Below are 23,330 nucleotides of genomic sequence, written 5' to 3' on the forward strand. Positions count from 1 at the left end.
CTTCCTTGACCAACTACTTTTAAAAAAACCAAAAAACAAACAGTTTCCATAAAGTGTTTTTATTAAAAAAAAATCAAACAAAACCCCCTAATTTATTTCCAAGACTAGGTTAAAACCTTCTGGCTGCATTACATACTGAGCCAGCTGTGGGACAGGAGCTGTGGCTGCTCTGCTGGCTGGCAGTGGGACCAGGCTGCCTGGAGCTGTGGGGACAACTCCTGTGGATACAGAACTGTCCCATGGCAGGGCCACCTCCACCTCCACAGCCCATGTCAGTGCTGATCTCGTGGCTGACAGAGCAGGGGTGCAAGTACTTTCAGACCACAGCTCCAAACTCTCCTGTTTGGGTTTCCCCTTGCCCTGCTCTTCCTGCTGGGGAGGGCTGGCTGCTTCTCCTGCCCTGGGAAGGCAGGGCTGCTGTGCTTGCCAGGCAGCTGGAGCAGGACCAGGCAGCCTTGGAGGAAAACAAGGCCTGTCTGTCCTGTGGGAGCAAAGCTGGAGGTGGTGCAGGAGGGGAGCAGCACACTGGCCAGCTGGTCTTGGCTTCACACTGTCCCTGCCCCCAGGCTGAGCACTGTTACCCTGCTCCCAGAGGCAAGAGGGTGGTGGCAGGAGCACTGAAACTCCTGGGCCTGCCCTGCTCTGTGAGCAGCTTCCAAACTGCTGCTTGAGACATGTGGCTGAGCAACAGAGCCCTGCCTGGCAGGAGGGGAGGCCCTCCCCACCAGAACAATCCCACTCTGCTGGGGCCATGACACTCTATACCATAACTGTGATATATCTCTGGTATGTGTTAATTTATAATATACACCGTGTATGTTAATACACAAATCTATGTTTAACTAGTGTTGTCATACAAACTCACAAAAACTAGGAACGTTTCTAAGCTACACTTTTTCTTTCCTTGCCTGCCCTGCTGCAGTGCTGGGTGCTGGTCCTCTCCTCCACATCACCCTGCAGCACTGGTGCCACAGGGAAGTGCAGTGCAAGGGGATGGAGTGTGGGGCTGGCTTCCTCACCAAGCCTTTGCTGTGCCCTGCACTTGTGTGGAGGCAACTACTGGCATGCCTCAGCTGACAGATTTCACCCTACAGATCACATTTTGAATTCTTTTTAGGTGCTGTATTGGTTTCTGAGCTGGAAATTTGGTTAAAACCAGGGCTTGTGTACAAAGCAAAGAAAAATGGCAGGCAGTAGAAGCTGCCTCAGTTTCCCCTGCTAGAGCAGAGGGAACGGGAATGCTCCTCTACTGCCCGTGCTCACCTCAGCACTCGGAGCTGCTCACCATTTCTAACTCATCTACACAGGCTGCTCCTCAGAGCAGGTTTGGGGGCCAGATTTCAAGTGATGGCTAAAGCTTTTTGGTCTGCATTGAACTGTTTTATTTGAGGGTTATAGGTAATTTATAACCTTGGATTACGAAAACAGATTGGTGCAGATGCTGTTGGCAAGGGGCTGGGCTGATCCCTGAGTGAAGTGGGGAGCCCGTGGCTTGTGCAGAGTGGCTGGGGGGCTGAGCAGGGCTGGCCCCCTCAAGGGGGGTGCTCAGCTCCTCAGGGGCAGAGAAGGGGCCAGCAAAGGCAGTGCTGGGCCAGCAGGGGGAAAGGGAGCACTACTCAGTGTGCTGATCCAGCTGCGTGTCCCTAATGGGCTGGAGGAGAGGGAGAGGTTGACACCAGGCAGGAAGGCTCCCCTGCTGTGTTCAACCCAGTGAGCAGATCTGATCTTCCTGGTGTTCAAAAAGCCCTTAGATGTGGAAAGACGAAGCTTCTACTGCTTTAAACCCTGTGGAGGAGCAGGAGTAAAATGAGCTGGTGTGCAGAGTCTGCCAGATGCCCTGCAGCTGGCCTCTGCCCAACCTGTGCACCACCTTGTGCTGAGAGAGGGGACCTTCTGCCTCCAGGACTCCAGCCTGGCCCTTTCGTGCGGGAATCTCTTGCTCATATGGAGCTGCAGAGCCAGGGGGAAGCAGAGCATTGCCTCCTGCTTCTCCACCCCAGCCACAGCCAGGAGCTCTCAGCCATAAGCCCTCACACCCCCTGGACATGGTGGCATGAGCCGGGGTTGTGCCCTGGCCTGCACCCACCTCCCTGACTCCCTGCATGAGAACTGCCCCTGCCTGCATCTGAGGAGGGCTGGAGCAGGTACTTACTTCTAGGGCTTCTTCAGTGTGTGACTGTTGCTTGGCTTTCTGCAAGAGAAGGGAGGACAGCACTGTCAGCCCCATGCCCCTTGGCCATTGCTCACAGGCAAACACACAGCACTGCCATCCAAGCCTTGCTCATGTCTGCACCCCTCAGCAGTCCACCCCCAGCCTGGGGTCCCCTGCATGCTGGGCCACACCAGCCAGGCACATCCCCCTGCCCAGGATCACAGCAAGGCTGGGACATCCAGTGTGGGCTGTGGGCTGTACCTGCTGCTTGTCCTCTTGGAAGTGGTGCTCTCACAGCTCTCCTTGTAGCAGATATCCTGGTGTACCTTGTAGACTCTCCTGGACCTGCACACACAGTGGAGATGTGAGTGTAGGAAACAAAAAGGAGAGATGTGCTTTAATGGGAGTGAAGGGGAAGTCTGGGTATTTCCCCTATTTCCTTCCAGGCTGCAGCAGCCAACCTTGGCAGGAATGGGACCAGATTTCCCCCAGATTTTTTCTGCTGTGCTGGGGGACTGATCCCAGCCAGGCCTTTGTGCCTCCACTGCAGGGGGCCAGGGGCAGAGCAGAACCCCCCCTGCCCTGGCACTGCACCAGGGCTCCCCCAGCCCTCTGCTCACAGATGGAGAGGCAGCCAGGAGCTGGATGGGATCTGCTGCTGTCTGGGGGTCACACACACCAAATCCAACCTTGCTGCCACGTGGGTGGGTACCACCAGTATGGGGCTGTCACTTCAGCCCCACCCTGCCCTGATGCACAGCTGGGAGTGGGCACAGGGGCACTCCAGGCTGCTCAGCCTGCTGGGGAGGGGGCAACTGCCAGCTGGGGTTGGAGACGGCCCTGAGCTCGCTGTCCCTTCCCCAAAGCCGAGCTGCAGGGAGACATCCCCAGCTCAGAGCACAAGGGGAAGGGGGCAGCATCACCTGCAGGCAGTACTCACAGATAGTGGCAGGTGCCTCCTTCCCACACGGGGAATGCCCTGGTTTCCGAGTACAGCCGCGTGCACGAGTGTGGCACCTTCTTGCAGGCTGCTTGGGGAATAGGAGAGGGGAGCTACCACTGAGCCCATCCCTGGCCCTGCCTGCCTGTGCCTTGGGGCAAGGGTCTGCTGAGGCCCCCCTGGCCTCAACACAGCTGACCCAGCAGCAGAAGCAGAGCCCCCAGGCTCACACTGCCTACATAACTGTCTGGGTAAGGCAGGGGCTTGGCAGAGAGCTCAGCCAGGAGCACAGCCCAGCCCCTCTCTCAGCTGCCAGCATGACAGATCTCTAGCAAAGCCTGGGCATTGTGGGAGCCCCTGGGTGCTGGCAGGGTGTGCTGGGTGACCCTACATGCTAGGGGACATGGGGTGTCAGGGACAGCCAGCAGCCTGGCAGGGCAGGAGGGAGCCTGGCCCTCGGGCACAGCGTGGCACTCACCCAGCTGGCAGAGCCTGCCCTTGAAGCCCGGGCGGCAGGCACAGTGGTAGGACTCCTCATCTCGGGTGCAGGTGCCTCCATTCCTGCAGGGATTCTTGGAGCAGTTCTGCCCCTCTCCTGCAAAACACGCTCGACCATCAGAGCCCGGGGCCACAGCTCAGCCCTGCCAAGGCCCTGGCACTGCCAGGGTGCTCCCAGGAAGAGCAGGTGGGCAGGGGGGCCCAAGGAGGGCAGGCTGGTGCTGAGCAGGTTGCCTGTGGGGCCAGGTCTGGTTCCTGCTGCTGTGGGTCTCCCCGTGGGACTTACTCTTGCTCTTTGCCTCACGCAGCTGCAGTGCCAGACTGTCCCAGCTGGACACCTCTGTGTTCTCCAGCTTCACTGGAGCCTCTGGCTCTGGACAATGAGAGGATTAAATGTCACCTTCCAGGCCAGAGCCAGACCCAAAGGCAGCCCCTCCAAAGGGATCCAGCCTGCCTGCAGCCTTGGGGCACTGGTCAGGCCTGAGGCAGTGCTTTAGCCCTTCCCAGCTGGCATCCCTAGAATTGGGTGACGCTCTCACTGCTCCTGGAAGGGCTGGGACACAGAGTCCTTGGCAGAACCAGGATGTGCAGTGAGGCCAAGGGCTGTCCTCAGGTGTGCCAGGCCCCTTCCCCATGCCATGGTGTGGGGTTTGCAGGTGCTCTAGGGTCTCTTGGGTTGGCCCCTGGATCCCTGGTCTTCTGGGGATGGAAAATGGGGGCCTAGGTCTGACTAGTGAGGGGTTGCTCACCCAGACCCCCTCCTCAGGTGTGAGGCTGCTCTTGACAGTGGGGGCTGAGGCTGCTGGGCAGGCAGGGGCTGCACCAGAGGGCTATGGAGCCACTGCTCAGGCCCCTGCTGGTGCTGGCAGGGAAGAAGGGCAGGCACAGTCAGCACTGCCTCCCATCAGCAAGGTCCTTCTCTGGCTCCCCCAGCCAGTCACCCCTCTCCTTGGGCAGGGTTCTAACAAGCAGAGCAGATGTTTGCCTGCCCAGGGCCAGGTGAGAGGGCTCCACCCTCCTCTAGAGCTCCCCCAGCCCTCCAGCAGCCTGCCTGGCTGCCACCTCTGCTTGCAGGGAGGTGCAGGAGATGGTACTGGCTGACAGGAGCAGGACACAAAGGCACAAGAGCACTTACGTGTCTTCACAGTGATGGATCTTCCCAGCGCGGGGCCAAACCTGGCACTGATCCTCCCTCTGCCATCCACCAGCTCCGTGAACCTGGGACAGGAGAGCCACGAGGGTACAGGGCACTGCAGGTGCCCCAGGCTCTGTGTGCTGGGGCTCATGGCAGCTGCATAAAGCATTCACTGGTGGCATCAGGCTCTGTGCAAGCCCCGTGGGGGAACTGCTCTCAGGGTAAGGGGCCTGGCTGAGAACCCCAGTGGGTGGGCAAGAGGCTGCACCCCAGCAGGAGCATGGCTCGACCCTGCACACACCTGGGCATGGAAGCTGGGAAAAGGGACTGCCTCAGCCGAGTGCTTGGGCCGAGTGGAAGAGCTCAAGCCGTGCCTACCTGGGGGCAGACGAGGGCTCCTCAGCCGTGTCGCGATCTGCCAGCAGGCGGAGCTCCGGCAGGAAGGCTGGGGGCAGCCTGTTCCGCAGGACCCGGGGGTGCCCGGCTTGGCTCCACCGTCTCTCTGGAGCCCCATCCCTCTGCACTGCACACCAAAGGATGAGGCTTAATGGAGGCAGTGTGAGCCAGCAACCGACCTCCCAGCCAGTCCCATCATCCCCAGGCTGCCAGGTGGGGATGCAGGTGCCACAAACTCTCCACACACCGGGGATGCAGGTGCCCATCAAGCTGGAGCTCTGTGTCTGCCCTTTGCTAAGCCTACAACCCCCACCTCCCATTCCAGTGGAGCTGCGTCCTGTCCCCTCAGCCTGCTGCAGACAGAGTGCTGAGGCAACAAGGGCTCCTCACTCTGTTGGCCAACTGCTTTCCACCCCCTACCCCTTTCGCTGCCATCCCACTGCCCCCCTCGTGCTGCAGCACCCAGCAGAGCCCGGGAGCACTTACAGGTGCTGACGTGGAGGTGGATGGGCTCGCTGTGCAGCTGGCCCTGCTCCGTGTTCTGCACAGCTGTCAGGGACAGGTGGTAGCGCTGCCCTGGCAGCAGGTCCCGCACCGTGTAGGACACCAGCTTCCCGTTGGGCACGTAGCGGCTCTTGACGCTCTGAGCCGTGGTGACATTGATGATGTACCCCTCCATGGTGCCCACAGGCGGCTGCTCCCACGCCATGGACACAGAGGTGGCGGTGACGTGGGAGGCAGTGAGGTTTTGTGGGGGGAGAGGCCCTGCAGCAGGCAGGGGATGGGGAGGAAAGTGGTCAGAGCTGGTGTCCCTGGATGGCCACCACCCTACTTGCTCACATCACCTTACACACCAGTGTGCCAGGGCCTCAGCCTGCCTGGCACTGCCCAGACCAGCCCCAAGCCTGCTCCAGCCAGGGGATGCACAGTGAGGGGATGCTCAACACTTGGTCCTTGCCAAGACAGACAGAGCCTCACTGCACCCTGGCACCCAGGTCAGCCCTTGCCTTCTGACTGCCAGACAGCAGGGGATGAATTGCACCCATGCACGGGGCTGGGCTCATGCTGGTCTTAGAGAATGAACAACATTTGGCAGGGGAGGACATGCCAGAGTCTTTCCTGGCCTCCCCAGCCCTGCCTGCACACCTCCTGCTTGCTGTGCTGGCCAGACAGTCTGGCAGCTCCCACACCTCTCCCTCCCCACAGCTTTCCTGCCAAGCCAGGAATGGCAAAGACAACCTCACTCACTTGTCCACACATGAAAAGGGGCTGTGGCCAGGCTCTCTGAGGGGTGGTCTTCCACTCCCAGGCCGCTCAGCGTTGTGACATGGATGATATACCTCTCTCCTGGCTGCAGGTCCCTGTGCAGGAAAAAGGGTGGGAAGGGGTGAGCAGGGCAAGCTGAGGGAGGCAGAGCCCTGGCACCCAGCAGCAGGCACTCACAGGAAGGTGTACTTGGCCACGCTGCTGTTCAGCTCCACGGTGCGGGCTGCCAGGTCCCCCGTGTGGCGGATGGAGACCCTGACCCTACTGACAGTGGAGTGCTGGAGGCGGTGCAGGGCCCACTGCACCGTGATGGCACTGGCAGTCACATTGCTGATCTCAAAGCCTTCCACCGGGCGCGGCCCTGGCCGGAGCAAGCACAGAGCACTGCGGTCACCGTGGGTCGCCCCCTCCCTTCCCCATGCGCCCCCGAGGGCGTCCTGCTGGCACCTCTGCATCGCCTTCCCCAGCGGAACAGCTCAGTGCCACCTCTCCCATGGAACTCATGCTCTCCTCACAGTCTCCAGACAGGTGGGAGGCACATCTGTCTGCCCACCCACAGGGCCTTGGGCTACTCAAAGCATCCCCAGGGCTGTCCCCTCTGCCCCAGCCCCCTAGCACAGCTCCAAAGGGGCTGCAGTGCCCAGGCCTGGTCCTAACCATAGCATCACCAAGGCTGGAAGAGACTTAGGAGATCATCCAGTCCAACCATCCTCCCAGCACTGTCACTAGAAACCATACTATAAACCACTAGAAACCCTAAACCACATCACCCAGCACCAGATCCAGATGCCTCCTGAACACCTCCAGGGATGCTGACTCTACCACCTCCCTAGACATCCTATTCCAGTGTCTGACCACCCAAAGAGTGAAACTTTCTTTACTACTTATCTAATGTGAATTTCCTGTCTTGGCTTTAGGCCATTAGTTCTTGTTCTCTCTCTGCAGGCATGACAGAAGAAACCAGCCTCCACCACACTACAACCTCCTGTCAGGCAGTTTTGGAGAGTTATGAGGTCCCCCTGAGCCTCCTCTTCTCAAGGCTAAACAAACTCAGCTCTCTCAGCTGTTCCTCATAAGGTATGTTTCCTTGACCCTTGACAAGCCTTGCTGCCCTCTCTGGCCATGCTCCAGTGCCTCAATGTCCTTTTTAAAGTGAGGGGCCCAGAGCTGAATGCACTGCAGCCTCAACAATGCCAATGCAGAGGGATGATCACTTCCCTAGTGCTGCTGGCCACGCTGCTCTTGATGCAGGTCAAGATGCCATTGGCCCTCTTAGCCATTTGGGTCCACTGTTGGCTCATGTTCAGCCAGCTGTCAACCAGCACCCCCAAGTCCCTTTCTGCTGAAGAGCTCTGCACTTCTCCCCCAGCCTGGAGCTGCAAGGGGTTGCTGTGACCCAAGTGCAGGACTCAACACTTGGCCTTACTGAACATCATGCTGTTGTCCTCAGCCCTTTGACTGAGTGTGCCAAGGTCTCTCTGCAGGCCCTTCCTACCCTCAAGCAGATCAACACTCTCATCCAACTTGGTGTTGGCTACAAATTTACTGAGGCTACACAAAATCCCTTGGTCCAGACCATCAGCAAATACATTAAACAGGAGCAGCCCCAAACTGAGCCCTGGGGAGCCCCACTAGTGACTGCTAAGTCCATGGCACACTTCAGGTGGCCATCCTGACCTCAGCATCCAGCTGTGGCTTGAGGCCCCAAGAGATGCTGTGCCCAGCATTATGCTGCCATCTCCTCCCCTGGGCTTCACTTGGTCTCAGCCTGCTGTGAGAGATGAGGCTTTACCACCACCATTCTCCTCTCCTCAGAGGCCATCTGCTTTCCTAATTCCCTCCATCCTGTTTGCATTTGATTTCCACACCTGCCTGCTTTAGGAAGTGGGATCAAAGCTGCTCTGCCTGTCCATGCCCCAGAGGCATCACTGTGCCCCTTCCTCTGCCCATGGAGCAGAGGTCCCTGACAGCCCCTGCCCTTGCTGGCATGTTCACACACCAAGCCCAGCAGTATGGCAGGGTGACTGGCTCACAGGATTGCAGAAGCCCCACTGCCTTCCTTTCATGGGGGCTCCTCACACTCTCCTGGGCACAGTGACAATAGCAGAACAGCCTGGCCCCAATGAACAGGGCTCAGGAGCAATCCCCACTGCAAGCTCCCTTACAGCCCACCTGGACAAGGTGAGCCACAGGGCATCAGGCCTTTTACTCACAGCAAAGAAAACAGTGATTCTCTGTGTCAAGCACTTTCCAGAGGCCCCCAGCTGGATTTTAGGATCTGTACCAGCAAACCTGCCAGGTTTGATACCATGCTGGAGCTGGTGGCAGGCTGGAGGTGGCAGCACAAACCCTGGCACCTGCAGGGGCCACGCACGCTCACAACCGTGATTGTCACAGACATCTTTTATGAAAAATCCTTTCCTTAGGATTTTTCCTCCAGAGAGGCTGAGAGGCCTCAGGAACAAAATGTAAACAATGATTATCTGCTGCTGTGGAATGCAACAGGTGCATCTGTGATTGGTCTCATGTGGTTGTTTCTAATTAATGGCCAATCACAGTCAGCTGGCTCAAACTCTCTGTCCGAGCCACAAGCCTTTGTTATTCATTCCTTCTTTTTCTATTCTTAGCTAGCCTTCTGATGAGATCCCTTCTTCTATTCTTTTAGTATAGTTTTAATATAATATATATCATAAAATAATACATCAAGCCTTCTGAAACATGGAGTCAGATCCTCATCTCTTCCCTCATCCTCGGACCCCTGTGAACACGGTCACACGTGATCCCCCTGGGGACGCTACTCACTAGTGCGCGTGGTGAGCATGACGGGCCTGCTGATATCATTCTTGTTGTTCACGTTGCGTTTGACTGAAAAGACAGAAATATTGTAGGCTCTGCCGGAGGTTAGTGCCCGCAATTGGTGGGCAGAACGACTTCGGTCCACAAAATCTGTCCTGCGGTAAGAGCCGTCGAGGGATACGTACGTCACGGCGTAGCCGTCAATGAGTTGCCTGGCAGCTGCGTCCTCAGGTGGGTGCCAAGAAATCAACACACCAGTGTCCTCCACCCTTTCCACCTTTAATGAGGTTGGTGGCAGCAATTCTTCAGGGTGTGTGCAAAAGCAAAGGGGAGAGGTAATGCCATGAATCTTTAGAGAACAGACCCTGTCAGCAAGCGGCAGAACAGCGGCGATAAGAGGACGAGGTCCTCGCTCGTCTCGCTTGGCACACCTGGCAGGGGCTCTCTGGGTGTAAGCCAGCCCTGGCTCTGTGGGCACAGGAGGAGCCAGGGTGCCAGGAGCATTCCCTGGTATCACTGGTAGCCAAGCACTTGTGGCCGCAGGGATGGGGCGAGGGGTTTGGGGGAGGCCAGCGCCAAGAGGCTTCCCTAGGATGCCTCCACCTCCCCTCCTGAGGGCATCCGAGGGATTGCCATTGCTGCAGGGGAAATCTGTCCCCCGTGTCCTGGTGCCAAGCTCAGCACCTGTGGCAGCGACTCAGCATGCCAGCACCCACCCATGGCACTGGTGGGGCACGGGCTGCCCCCCCCCAGGGCGAGCCCCCAGCCCTGCCCAACTCAAGGAGTGCTGCTGGTCCCGGATGGTGCTGAGCCCCTCGTGGGTGGGTGGTGGGCACTGCCAGGCTGGCATCAAGCCCCACATCATGTCCTGGTGCTGCTGCTGAGGGCCTTTACCTTTTTCGCAGCTCTTGCCTGTGTAGCTGACTTTGCAGGTGCAGCTGTGGGTGCCATTGCTGGGCAGGCAGTAGCCTCTGCTCCCACAGGGGCTGGAGAAGCACGGGTCACTGGCTGTGGGAGAGGTGCCAGGTTTGGCAGTGTCAGCAGTGCCCCTGAGCCCGGGGCCACCCTGTGCTGCCCTGCCTGCCTCACCTGTCTCACAGTGGTAGCCGAAGAAACCCTCTGGGCACACACAGAGGTAGGAGCCCCCGTAGCTCTCACACTCCCCTCCATTCTGGCAAGGGTCTGACTCACAGGCATCCACTTCTGGAGGGGGAAGAAGGCCAGCAGTGAGCATGCCAGCAGCCAGCTCCCAGCCTTCATGAATGAGCAACAGTGACAGACCCCCGAGGGGGCAGCAGGGCAGATGCATACCCCAGGGTTTGGCACAGCTGGGCTGGACAAAGAAGCCCCCACTGTGCACCATGGTGCCCACATCCCCAGGAAGGGGTGGACACCTTGGAAAGGGAGTCCATCACTGGTGGACTCTTCATTCCTTGCTCCCTCCCCCTCAGAGCAGTTTCAGCTCTGCCCCCAAAACTACAGGCAAGGAAGTGCAACAGTGAGCAACCAGGTGATGGCTTGGGGTCAAGGTGTCCAAGACAACAACCAGCCACCTGGCATGGTGCCAGCCCTGGCAGTGTCCTGACACCCACAGTCCAGCCTCCCACTGACCCAGGAAGAGAGAGCCCCTACCTGTCTCACACTGGGTGCCCAGGAAGCCCTCAGGACAGGAGCAAGCAAAGGACCCAGGGAGGTCTTGGCAGGTCCCGCTGTTCTTGCAGGGCTCTGACTGGCACTCATCAACATCTGGGATCCAGAGGGAAGAAAGGCACCAGCTCAGCACAAAGACAGCTGGTGTCTCGGGACAGGGGCTTGGAGAGGCAGCACTTCTCCCACAGGGCATGGACCCTTCCCATGTCATTTGCTTCCCCAAGCCCAGTGGCCAGGAACATCCCTGCTCCTGGATGCCCACTGCCTCAGGTCTGCCCTGAAGAACATGGCATGGGACATTCCTTCAGGGACACCTGGGGACAACTGGCAGTGTGGGGCTGTGCCAAGAGATCCATCCCATAGGGTGCCTGTGTCATGTCCCCTCATCTAGCTTCCAACAGCCCACCTTCTCCTACCACTGTCCTCTGCCAGATCCCAGGGAGCTGGGCTGGAGCCACCTGCCAGGGTCTCACCACCTCCCACGTTGCCCATTGTCTCCAAACAGGAGCAGCATTTCCCTGGTGGAAAATCCTACAGTTGGCTGGGAGTCCTGGGAAAGAAGCCCTTGCCTCAGGCTGATCCAAGCTCACATAATTCCATTGCAATCCATGGGGCTTTCCCAAGGGTGGAGGGTGAGGGAGGGATTGTGACAGTCCTGGAGCATACCTGGCATGGTTTCTTACCCAGCTCACAGTGGTGGCCGGTGTAACCTGGCTCACACAAGCACAGGAAGGCAGAGACACGATCCTTGCACTGGCCACCATTCAGGCACGGCTGCGACTGGCACTCATCGATCTCTAAAGAAATTTGAGCAAGGGAGAGACATGAGCACAGGACAGGGATCCCAGGGGGAAGGCAGCAGACAACTGGGGTACAGATCCTGCGGTCACCAAACCATGGTGGTGACCTCAGGCCACTGGGATGGTGTCCCAGGGCTTGCCCACTCCCCAGCACTCCTCACCATCACACTCGGGGGGGTCGCTCCAGACGCCTGGCACGCGGCACACACGGGGGTGGTTGTGCTGGCTGAGGATGTAGCCCAGCTCACACTGGTACTCAGCCAGGGAGCCCACCTTGGTGGAGTTGAAAGAAGCCTGGGCATGCTTCACCTCACTGGGGATGCCACAGTCAACCTCTGTGGAGAGAAAGGGAATGAATGGGGCCCACAGAGGCACCCAAGTTCCCAGCCAGCAGGGGAAGTGTGAGGCCCTTACCAAACTGGCAGTGCTTCCCTACATAGCCCAGGGAGCAGGTGCAAGCATAGCCCCCACCGAGGTCCTCACAGGTAGCCCCATTCTCACAGGGGCTAAGAAAGCAAGGAGAGGGCACTGGAAGAAGAGCAGAGCAAGGAATGAAACCAGAGCCAGTCCCTTTCCCCTTCCAGCAGAGCACAAGGAAGAGTTGCAAGGAAGGGGGCTCAAAACAAGCAGCGAGTTCCTGACAATCACACCCACCACCCCCCCCAGGCAGTGGCACACCCTCCTCAAACCTACCAATCTCGCAGTGCCGGCCGGTGTAGCCTGGGGGACAGTCACACTTGTACTTGCCGATGTAGTGGAAACAGGTGCCTCCGTTCTGGCAGGGCCCCGAGGCACAGGGGTCCGGCTTACCTGGGGGCACAAGGCGGGCGTGAGCCCGGTGGGCGGGGCAGCTGCCACCTCTCCTCCCATTTGGGGCCGGGGGGCTGTACCGATCTCGCAGTGCTTGCCGGTGAAGCGGTAGGGGCAGGAGCAGTGGTACTCGCCGTCCGCCTCCCTGCAGGTGCCCCCGTTGCGGCAGGGCCCCGTGCTGCAGAGCCGAGGCTTGGCTGCAGAGAGAGCCCAGAGCGGGGTCACCCAAAGCTGCTGCCGCACACCAGCACCCACCAGCCCCCGCTGCAGGAAGCCTGACTGCATCCTGGGTCCTGCCACACCACAAAAACTGCACCCATGCAGATGTGGGCTGGGGCCTTGGGGGCCAACAGGTGCATGATGCTGGGAGACAGCTGGCTGCTCCCGAGGGCAGAAGTTGTGGCATGTAAATAAAAGCCACCAACACCGATGGTGTTGTAGAGGAAACAACTGATCTGCTGTTCCAACCGTTGGGTGACAACATTCATTCAATCCCTCCCTCCACCCTGTGGGATGGGATGGGAAAACCTGCACCAACTTCCAGCTCTGCAAGCAACTGTTCATCTCCCAGGAAGGTCCAAGCCCTTGTCCCAGCCTGTGCCAGGTGCTGGTGCCACAGGGAGCCCTGTGGAGGTACCTTTCTCGCAGTGCATGCCAAGGAAGCCTTGAGGACACTCGCAGCTGTAGGAGTCATCGTGAACCTTGCAGGACCCTCCATTCAGGCAGGGCTCTGAGTCGCAGGGGGATGGCATCGCTGCAGAGCCAAACACAGGGCATCACTGAGGACATATGACCAGGGGTACAAGGGCAGCTTCCCTTGAGGTGAGGTGAGGGTATCCCCAGCCCAGGGCTGTTCCCACATCCCCGTGGAGTCTTACTGTGGTTGGTGCCATAGTTGGTGTGGCAGACACAGAGGTAGCTCCCGCCATACTCCATGCAGTACCCACCATCCGGGCACTGCGTGTTCATGTTGCACGGTGTCGTGGTGACTTCTGCAAACACATGGCCAGCATCAGCCTCTTTCAGTCAGTGGCAGGGGGACACCCACATGGAAACAGGAGTCTCCTAACTTTGCAGGGTCCAATGAGGCAGGACAGATCCTCTGGCACAGACAGTGCAAATGGCAATGTCCAGCTTGGATGCTCAGTGAGCTTCAGAAAGGGAGTGCACAAAGGCCACAACTTCCCCCCCACCCATGGGAGCTGAGCTGAGGCAGAGGCTGGGAGAGGCACAGCTCCAAGGGAAGGAGCTGATGAAGGGGAAGCATTGCCATCCCACCAGGCAACAGTATTTCCAGGCTCAAATTCAGTGTCTGCCCTGGCACTGTGCTAGGCCCAGGCACGGGCAGTGCCTCCTTGCTGACCCACAGACTGCCTGACTCAAGCATCCCAGAGGGAATGAACACAGCAAGCAAGAAGCTTTCACCTACCGAATTCACAGAGGAGACCAAAAAACCCAGGAAGGCACTGGCAGACGGTGACATTCCCCTCCAGACAGCTGCCCCCATTACGACACTCACAGCCCTCAGAGAGCTCTGCAAGACAGGAAACAGGAGCTTCCTGGGACCTCTCTCCTGCTTGTGGGCTAGGACAGATGCCACTCACAGGGGAAGCTCTGTGGGCAGCAGCCCTGAGGCCCTCAGACACACAGGCACAGCCTCCTCCAGGAGGACAGACCTGCTCAATCCCAGAGCCCTCAACAGGCTCTCTGGGGCTGCTGCTTCTCCCTCTCATGAGCACAAAGGCTCCCCTTGACATGCTGCACCCCATAGCAAGTCCCCTGGGCTGTACTCACGGTCTCGGCAGTCCTGTCCAGTGTAGCCCTCCTGGCACTCACAGACATAGCCCCTCTCAGTCTCCAGGCAGCTGCCTGCGTTCTGGCATGGCTGGGAGAGGCAGGCGCCGGGCATGCGGGGCCCACCTGTGGGGAATGGGGAGCCTGAGCTGGAGAGCTCCAGTTTGGGGCTGGAATACCCTCTGTCCTGGGCACCCTGCTGGAGGTTCCAGCACGGTCAAGCAGCCCCGCAGGAAGGTGTTCCCTCCTGGCAGCACCATGGCCGCTCTGCACATACCAACCACCAGTGCCTATGACTGACACAGCCCCTTTGCAGCCATGTGCCCATTCCTGCCCAGTGCCCCTGACTGCAGTTCCCATGCCAGGCTGGTCGAGGCACAGCCTCACGCACCGTACTGGCAGTTGTTGCCGTAATAACCCGGGGAGCAGGTGCAGATGTAGCGGCCAGGGCGGATGTAGTTGCACGTCTGCCGGTTCTGGCAGCTCCGGTCCTCGCAGGAAGATGAATCTGGTAAGAGGAAAGCAAGAAGGTGAGCAGGAGGAGAGCCTGGGCTTGGGAGAGGGCCATGATGGCCAGCAGAACATGGGGAACAGAGTCCCTGCCGTGGGTCATCCTGGGGCACAGGCACCTGTCTCGCAGCGCTGTCCCACAAAGGGCTCCAGGCACACACAGGTGTAGTTATCGACCAGGTCCATGCAGTGCCCACCATTCAGGCATGGGCTGGACTCACATTCGTTCACCTCTGCAAGGGGAGGCCAGGAAAGGTTATCAGGTTATGTGTGGGCACAGCCAGCTCACCTGGTGCCTCCTTCCCAGCCTGGATGATGCTCAGGAGGGTGAAGGTGATGGACAGAAAAAAATAGGGGCCATTGGCAATTCCAAGCATTCCCCTCCCAAAACTACATCCAGGAATGAAGCTGACTGGGAAGGAAGCTTGCCAAGGTATGAAACATCACCATCTCCATCCCATACCTGTTTCTGTCACCCACCTGTTTGGCAGTCTTCCCCTGTGTACCCTGATTGGCACAAGCATGCTGCTGTCCTGTTCACCACCTGGCAACTCCCACCATTCTGGCATACCCTGTTCTCACATGGTGATTCTGCTGCAGAAGAACATCAGAAAAAGAGAGGCAGGGGTGTCAGCCTAGGTGCAGGATTAGCACATGGCACCCTCTACATAGGGTGATACCAGGCCTAGGCAGAGCATGGACTGAAGCCACCCATGCACCTTCTGTCAGGAGACAGTGGCCATGTCCCCAGACATAACTGTCCCCAAAACCTGTCCTTAGGCAGCTCAGCTCTTTCATCCCACCACACCTCCTGGAAGTCAGTGTGCTCTGCTGGGCATTTCTCCCTCCCTTCCTTCCTCCCCCACAAGTCAACTCCCTTCTCGCCTTTTCCACTGGCGCTGCAGCTTGCTGGGAGCCAAATGCTTTGGCGGCACTTCCACTGGCAGGCAGAGGCCAGCAGTGGGGGAAAACCTGTAACCACAGCCCCTGCCAGAGACTGGGAGGGTCTCCCCTGGCTTTGAAGTGCTTGGGACCAGAGCATCACCTGCAAAAGCAGGGCCTGCAAGGCTTGTTTGAGCACTGGCTGCCAGCTTTTCTGGCTAAGGGAGTGGTGGTGGAAGAGTGCTGGCAGCAGTGCTGAGCACAGCCCTCAGAAGAGTCAGCAGAAGGAAAGGCTCGTGGCCAGAGAAAAGTTTCTTTTGCCTGAAGCAAGCTGAAATCCAAGTTGGCTGTCACAAACTGCTAAAGCACAGCAGCTACTGCAGGAGCCCTGGTCTGAAGAGCCCTCCCAAGAGCAGAAGTGCCCCCAAGCCTGGGGTCCCTGCTTTTCAAGTGCCACTGCTCACCAGTTTCACAGCTGTTGCCTTTGAAGCCTGGTGGGCACCTGCAGGTGAACCTGCCAGCACCGTTGAGGCAGGTGGCTCCGTTCTGACATGGGTGGGAGAGGCACTCATCCACATCTGAAACAGAGCCCCGGGTGGGGACAGAATCTCAGGGCGGGGACAGACAGACTGCCAGCATACAGCAGTGACACCGAGAGCTAGACCTGCTCCCTGCAGCAAAGTGCTCACCAACATGGCACCTCTTCCCAGTAAAACCGGCCAGGCAGGAGCAGGTGTAGGAGGGGTTCCCTGTGATGCAGTCCTCAATACACTTCCCCCCATTCAGGCAGGGCCGCAGTGTCAGGCACACAGAGGCTGTGGGAACAGGCAGTGACCTCCTGTCACCCCACCCTGGCAGGGCTCACCTGCCACCTTCCAGCCACACCAGTGCCAGGGTCTCTCCCTGCACCCACCCGGCTCCCTGGGGTGCTTGGGGAGCCCATGGGGCTGCCTGCCTGATGGTGGGGCAGGGGCTGCTCCTTGTGGGCTCCCCTGGGACAGGGGGCAGTTTCACTCCTCCTGTGCAAGGGGGAGAGGCTGCACAGGTCTGCAGACTGGTGAGGGGGAGGTCTGCTCCACTGGCTGAGGGGACATGAACTCACTTATTATTCAGGGCAGACAGAAAGGGGACGGGGAGAGCCCATGTACAGAAAATCCACCGATAACGCAAGACACACAGATCACGAGTGGGAAAACACGGCCAGGGGGAAGTGGGGATGAGGAACCGGAGACCAACAGCTCTGTGGGGGACATGCCAGGACCCCCAGAGTGGGGAGCATGGACCAGGCCCTGGCAACCTAACCCCACATGGCAGGCTGGCATTCAGCAGCCCTCCATTTGGCTCAGCCCAATGTATGAGGACTGATGGACATGTGCACCCCCAAGGGTGCTGGTCCCTCATGCCCTGGCTGGCAGGGGCCGGCAGGGGCCCAGTGCACATCACCTCCTCCCCAGCCTCCCTCATCACTCCCCACAGGCTTCTTTAAACTAAGAACTCTTCCTCCCCTTCCCATTTGCTCTCCCAGCCGTTCCCAGCCCCAGGGCAACCACAGGTGCCATCCCCAATCACAGCTGGTGCTGAAGACAGTCCCCACATATCTGCCTCCCCTCCCTCCCCAAAGCCCTTCCAGACATCTCTTCCACCCCGCGGAGGTGGGGGTTGAGGCAGGGAAAGATGGGGCTGGAGAACAGTGTGGGGTTGGGTTGGGAGTTAAGTAAACCTAACTGCTGTCCTCTTACTTGTATTGCTGCAGCCCCCCACTTGCACCTGGGCATCATCGATTCTGAACACCCAGCGCCCGGGGATACCCACATTTGTCGTCATCTCCACGTCAGCGATGTCATCGGTGCGGGATCCGGGGATGTTGAAGTAGCGCTTTCCATCACCAGCGTTAAAACCTGCCTGGAAGGACAAAGGCACAGAGTAAAGAGACATCACTAATGCACAGGAAAAGGCAGCTGGAGCACCTGGACTTATCTCTTTTGTCACACAGCACCATTGGTGGCACACTCAGACCAACTTTCCCTTTCCACAGGCCAGCGCTCAGTCCTGTTCACATGACAGGACAACAGGGTGAAGGGGACACTTGGCCTGCTCAGTCCCTTCCTGGGAATTCAAATCCCATTTGCCTCCTCTCCACCTGCAGCATCCTGCCTGCTGCAGGCTGACAAGCAGGGAGCCAAGCACGGATCAACTGTCAGTAAATTCACACATCCAAGTGGGTACTGGGGTTTTTATGGGTGTGGGTGTTGGCTTTTTTTCCCTTTAACACAACAACACACACAGGGATGAAATAAAACTACAAGCAAAAGCTGTGCTAGCTATGGCAGCTGCTCTTAAAGGCTGAGGTTAGGAAGGAAAAGGGACTGTGAAGCAGCAGCCAAGGCAAAGATCTGTGGTTTCAGGATAACAAAGCCCCCTGTATGGTCTCAGCTTTGGGAGCCAGAGCACACACAGATATTTAAGAACTCTGAAGAAGAAGAAAAAAAAAAAACAAGCAGGGGGAGATTTTCCACCTCAAAGAAACCCAAACAGGAGCCATGAGCTGTCAAGGTGGATGTGCTACCCAGGCACCCCAGGGGCTACATTTGCCACTTACCTGTGCTGCGATGCCACCGAGCCCAGCAAAGTCCCCCCCACTGCTGGCGTGCATACCCGTGGTCCAGGTGATGGACTCATAGTTAAAGATGGTGAAGGAAAGCTTGCCATCTGTGATGAGCACAATCTGGAAAGTGTTTACCTGCAGCAGGGAGGGGAGGAAAGCAGTGAGGGACAATAAACCAGTCCTAAAATAAAGTGACAGAAACTGCATTCAGCAAAGGGATGTTTCCTTCAACCCCAGTCCTCCTCTACGAGCAAGGGCATTAGAGTTTAATTATTTTTAATCCTAACTTGTTGTGATCCTGAGCTAGAACAGCTTGCTTCTCATCCCAGAGGAATGGGAAAAATGGGGGGAAAATATGGATATTGAGCATCTGGAAGGCAAAAGGTGCCTCACTTTTGCCCAAGAAGGGTGATGATGTAAAGCCTCCACATGGCACAAGGAGGAGGGTTTGGTATTGCTAGCCCACTATTGCTCTGTCACAGCAAGGTATGGTGATGGAGCCATCATGGCCAACATCCTGGCCAACTGAGCTCTGCTGACAGCTCCGTGCCAAGTGGAAGGTCTGGCACCACACACTGAAGGCACACAGGTGGGTGGCTGCTTTGCCTCAGCTACTCACTGGTGAGAATGAGTTGCCCCCGAAGAAGGTGACTCGGTACCAGGTTGCAATGAAGACCCACTGTGCAGAAAAATCCGGGAACTCAGGGAAATACTGGGCAATGTCCCTGCTGGCTCTGTCCAAGATGGGCTGCTCGGTGCTCTCTCGGTAATATATTTCACCTGCCCGCCGATTATCCACATCTGCCCAGAAAGCAGCAACCACACGCCGGTCCTTGGAGATGGGGAAGGCCACTGGTGTGAACTGGGACACCTCCTTCAGGAATGAGATAATCCCGTTGTTGTTTACCTGTAGAGAGCAAGGGAAAGAAACGGGTGGCCACAGTTGACTCCTGCTGCCAGGAGGAATCCATGTTTTAGAGGTGCTTTCCATTTCATCTTTCTCTCCCCCTCCCCTTTCCACAAATATTGGAGCGCTTCCCCTTCCTGTCCTTAGAAGCAGAGACGTGCCTGAGCACCCACAACAGCCCCAGCCCCCCGGCCCAGCCTCCTGCTCGCTGGAGCGCGGCTAAGGGCCACTGCCCGAACAAACCCAGCCCTGTTCTCCGGGCCAGGGGAAGGGGAACAGCTGCACAAACTGCAGGAGCCCTGCGCATAAAACAAACAGTGCCCGGTGCGTGGGGCCAGCTCACGGCACCGCTCTTGGCAGGAGAGAGGCCTCAGCTCGCTCCCCAGCCCCACGGCTCACAGGCAGCCCATGGGGCTGGACGCTGCTGGCAGGGGGCTGTGGGCACTGGCCCAGGGTGGGAGGAGCCCTGCTCCATCCTCCCACCCACCGGCATGCACAGCACTCCGGCTGAGCCAAGGGGCTCCGGGTCCCCAGGTGAGCAAGTTCCACCAACCCATACAAAGCTGCTCTCATTAAAATGGGGGATGCCAGACCCCAGGGTGAGGTACTTCAAGCTGTTCCTCAGCACTTACTAATTGGGGCAATTAGGGTTCTGAGATGCCTGGCCCACGGATGCATGGCAGAGGCAGCCTGAGCCCAGGGAAGGAAACTGGAACTAGTGGATGTTGCTGCCTGGAGTGCTACCTCCCAACTTGGGGATGCAGTGGGAATGAGGAAGGTGAAGAAACCCCCTGCCTGCCTGAACAGGGATCAAAGGGAAATGCTCTCACCCTGAGCTCCCAAATTCCCTGGAGGTGACCCTGGCAGCACTCTGCCACAGCGCCATGCCTGGCAGTCCAGTCAGCTCCAAGCCACTCTGTTCCCCAGCCCAAAAGCGACCGTGGGACGGCAGGAACACACAGACTCCAGCCAAGCTCTCCAGGCAGGATGGAAAAGGGGGCCTGGTACAGGCAAGAAGCTCTCAACTGGAGAGAGCAGCTCTGGCACGCAGGCAGGCAGTGGTGTCACACTCGTGTGCCAAAAAGGAGCTGGGAGCCAGCATCCCCAGGAGCCATGTGGAAGCCAGAATGCTTTCACCCCAGCTGCCAGCACACCCAGGCACAGGAGGGCTGAGCTGTGATGGCCTTGTGCAGCCCCTGGGGGAGGTCCCCAGTCCCTGAGGAGGGTTCATAGCCGCTCCATTTGAACACAGGGCAGTCCTTACTGTGACTAAGGGAAAGAGGATTCTGTTTTCCCAAAGCCTCCGTAACCCCACTGTGTCCGCAGAGGAACATTCTTCCCTTGATTAAAGCAAGATGGGAGAGAACCAGAGCCAAGAAGGGCTTTTTTTTGTTGTTGCTGGTTTTTGTGAAGGAGGAGGGGGGTGGATGGAGGCAGCCCTTGAGAACAGAGGTTTCCAGGTGAACTCAGCCCTGTGCCAGTCCCCCTGGACAGCAGCTCCCTGGGGAGGAGGGCCCCTGCCACATGGATTTCTGTGCTGGGGGCAGGCAAGCTGGCCCTGCAGAGCCAGAGTGGGGTTTTAGCTCAGGGAAAGGGGATGCACTATCCTTTGATCCCTGCAGCCCCTCCAACACCTAGAGCTGCACTGTGGATCCTCTGTGGGACAACCATCATGTCCCCTGGCTTCTCCCAGCCCCTTCTATCCTCCCACAGTGGCTCAAGCCTGGATCCCTCCCACCCGATGGCAGGGCTGGTGCTTTGATCAGGGGAAAAACACGAGCAGGTAGGACCAAAGACCCCCTGTGCTGAGCCAAGGCAGTGTAATGGTACATGAGCCCAGCTCTGGGATGGCATCAAGGCAATGCTCAGCCCTCTCCTCTGCCACCTGGTTCTGGGTCATCATTAAGCCCAGAACAAACCGGGGAGATGAGATCAGGACACTGAAGGATTCACAGTGCCGGGTGGAAACTGGCATGGGGAGCCCAAATCTCACTTCTGGATGCAAGACAGCACCACCCAAAAGACTCCATGGACAGCCAGGCACTTGGGCTTGCCTCTCTGGCCACAGGGGACATGATGGGCCAGGCATGATTCAAGTTCTTTGGCCACAGTCCCCTCCTAGTGGCTTCGGAGTTGCAAGGGAGTGTGTCACCAACAGTCCCAGCAGCTCAGTAGGCGTAGGGAAAAGCAAAGGAATCAGATGTGCTGAGTGGGCAGCTCAAAGTGCAGCTGTCTTTATTCTACATCACACCCAGTGCCCCACCAACACCCGTTTGCTGCAGCCAGGGGCCACCAGGCAGCACACCAGCTCTGGGCTCCTGCCCACCAGATGTGCCCAGCTCCCTGCTGCCGGGATCCCCCAGCACGTCACCAGGCCAGTCCCACACGGTGTGGGTGCACAGGGAATGCAGGCTGCCCGCCTTGGGTGAGCATTCCCAAGGCACTGGGGCCAGGATCCTGCCTGGGGACCCCCACACCGAGCCAGGGCTCCTGCGTGCTCCCCAAACCCAGGGCCCACTGCATCATCCTCAGCACACCGCCACTCCTCTGATGCTCCCAGTGAAGGGGGCACCACCTGATGGCCCCCAAGGAAACTCGGATTCATCCAAGGAGCACAGGAAAGAGGAAAGAAAAGGAAGGGAAGAGAAAGAATGAAACAGAGAGGAGGGAATTAGAGGGAGGGAAAAAGAAGGAATAGGAGAAAATAAGTGGGAATTACTCACATAGAGGCCGGTGTGCCCCGCTCCGAAGAAGGGGAAGGGGATGGAGAGGGGCCGGAGCTCGGAGCCACCATCGTCCTGCTTCCGCGTGGCGGCGTCGCCCTGGGCCGGCCCGAAGGGGTAGAAGTCGCCCAGCGGCACCTCCGCAGCGGCCCACAGGCACCAGCCCAGTGCCACCAGCACGGCCCAGCCTGCCAGGACCTGCATGGCCGCCGGCACCGCCGCTCGCTTCTCACGGGGGCACCAGCCACGGAAGCATGGCGGGGGTGGGGCAGGGCGGGGCGGGGCGGGGCAGGACGCCCGCGGAGGGGCACGGGGAGGGCGGTGGCGGTGGCTGTGGCTGCTGCCCGGAGCCGGGCGCTGTGAGCCGGGCGCTGTGAGCCGGGAGCGGGCAGCGATCCCCTCAGCACCGCGCGGAGCAGAGGCCCCTCAGCTCCACAGCGCTCCGAGCGCCCTCAGCGTGCCGGCCACGCCCCCGCGCCTCATTTGCATACTCGGGGTGTGACCGGCCAATGGGAGGGCGGCGAGCGGGGGGCGGGGCTCGGGGGCGGGGCCATGGGGGGCTCCCCGAGGAGCGCGAGCGGCCGGGGGTCCCCCCCGTCCCCCACCAAAACACGCGTGGGGACAGAGACCCCCCCGTGCCCAGCCGATCCCCCCAGCCTCCCCGACCCCTTAAAACGCAAGGCTGTGTGAGGAAAAAAAAAAAAAAAAAATGGGTCATTTTCCTTTTTTTTCCCTGTTTTTTTGGCTTTTTTTTTTCTCCTCCTTCTCCCTCCCGCCCCCGTCCCCCCCCGCTCTTCTTTTTTTTTTTTTTTCAGGTGCTAAAAATATTATCAGGAAATTCTTTTCAGGAATGCCGTGTTTTAGGTTACGCTCCAGGCTCAAGGGCTTCTTTGTCTTTACTGGAGGAAAAAAAAAAAAAAAGCAGAGCAAAACAAACACACCCACCCTACATTTATTATCGGGAAATGGTTTGACTGGGAGAGGCTGAGCTCCCAGGAAAGGAGAAGGCTACTCCCAGGGAAGCCCCACTAAAAGCACCAGTGGTTCTTAATAATTATCAATTCATGATGGGTTGATAATTGTGCCACAACTCAGAGCTGGACCCCAAGATCAGCCTGACTCCTGGAATGCCAGTGCATCCACCAGTGGTCCAGGACCACAGGCAACCCTATGTGAGCCCTACTGCTGATCCCAGAGAGCTGAGCCTATCACTTTAAAAATCTCTTGGAAGAAAATGTTAAAAGAAAAGGAGAAAAAAAAAAAAAGAGAGAGAAGTCCAAAATAAATAAGCAGCCACATCCGGATTTCTCCCCTAGGACGCTAATAAAGCTTTTATGGGTTTGATATGAATTACCCTCCCTGGCCATTCATCGCTGATTTTCTGGAAGGCATTAGGCTGCACAGCCCAGTCCCAGTGGGATGCAGGGGGGCACTGCCATCCTCCCTGGCTGAGTTGGGATGCAGGG

At 58.3% G+C, this 23,330-nt stretch overlaps 1 protein-coding gene across 4 annotated transcripts; it reads right to left on the minus strand.

Annotated features, from left to right (window-relative positions):
• Positions 1-43: 43 nt before the first annotated feature.
• Positions 44-22,329, minus strand: SNED1 (sushi, nidogen and EGF like domains 1). 4 transcript variants are annotated; one of them, XM_030954310.1, is made up of 33 exons: positions 21,865-22,329; positions 18,854-19,141; positions 18,229-18,369; positions 17,369-17,531; positions 16,319-16,444; positions 16,094-16,207; positions 15,228-15,341; positions 14,867-14,980; positions 14,629-14,745; positions 14,238-14,363; positions 13,873-13,977; positions 13,322-13,435; positions 13,081-13,197; positions 12,524-12,640; positions 12,327-12,443; positions 12,048-12,161; positions 11,795-11,968; positions 11,517-11,630; positions 10,816-10,929; positions 10,273-10,386; positions 10,078-10,191; positions 9,190-9,252; positions 6,565-6,748; positions 6,370-6,482; positions 5,608-5,886; positions 5,104-5,248; positions 4,726-4,808; positions 3,877-3,963; positions 3,571-3,687; positions 3,093-3,180; positions 2,414-2,497; positions 2,153-2,191; positions 44-1,785 (listed from the first exon to the last, which is right to left on the minus strand). In XM_030954310.1, the coding sequence occupies exons 1-32, from the start codon at positions 22,066-22,068 to the stop codon at positions 2,155-2,157; spliced, it is 4,101 nt and encodes a 1,366-aa protein (XP_030810170.1). In that variant the 5' UTR covers positions 22,069-22,329; the 3' UTR covers positions 44-1,785; positions 2,153-2,154. The 4 variants fall into 4 exon arrangements, with proteins under 4 accessions (XP_030810170.1, XP_030810167.1, XP_030810169.1 ...); XM_030954307.1 differs by having other exon boundaries at positions 9,190-9,486; XM_030954309.1 differs by lacking the exon at positions 12,048-12,161 and having other exon boundaries at positions 9,190-9,486.
• Between the last annotated feature and the right edge of the window lie 1,001 nt (positions 22,330-23,330).

Source organism: Camarhynchus parvulus, chromosome 9 (assembly GCF_901933205.1).
Source record: "Camarhynchus parvulus chromosome 9, STF_HiC, whole genome shotgun sequence".
NCBI classification, from domain to species: Eukaryota; Metazoa; Chordata; class Aves; order Passeriformes; family Thraupidae; genus Camarhynchus; species Camarhynchus parvulus.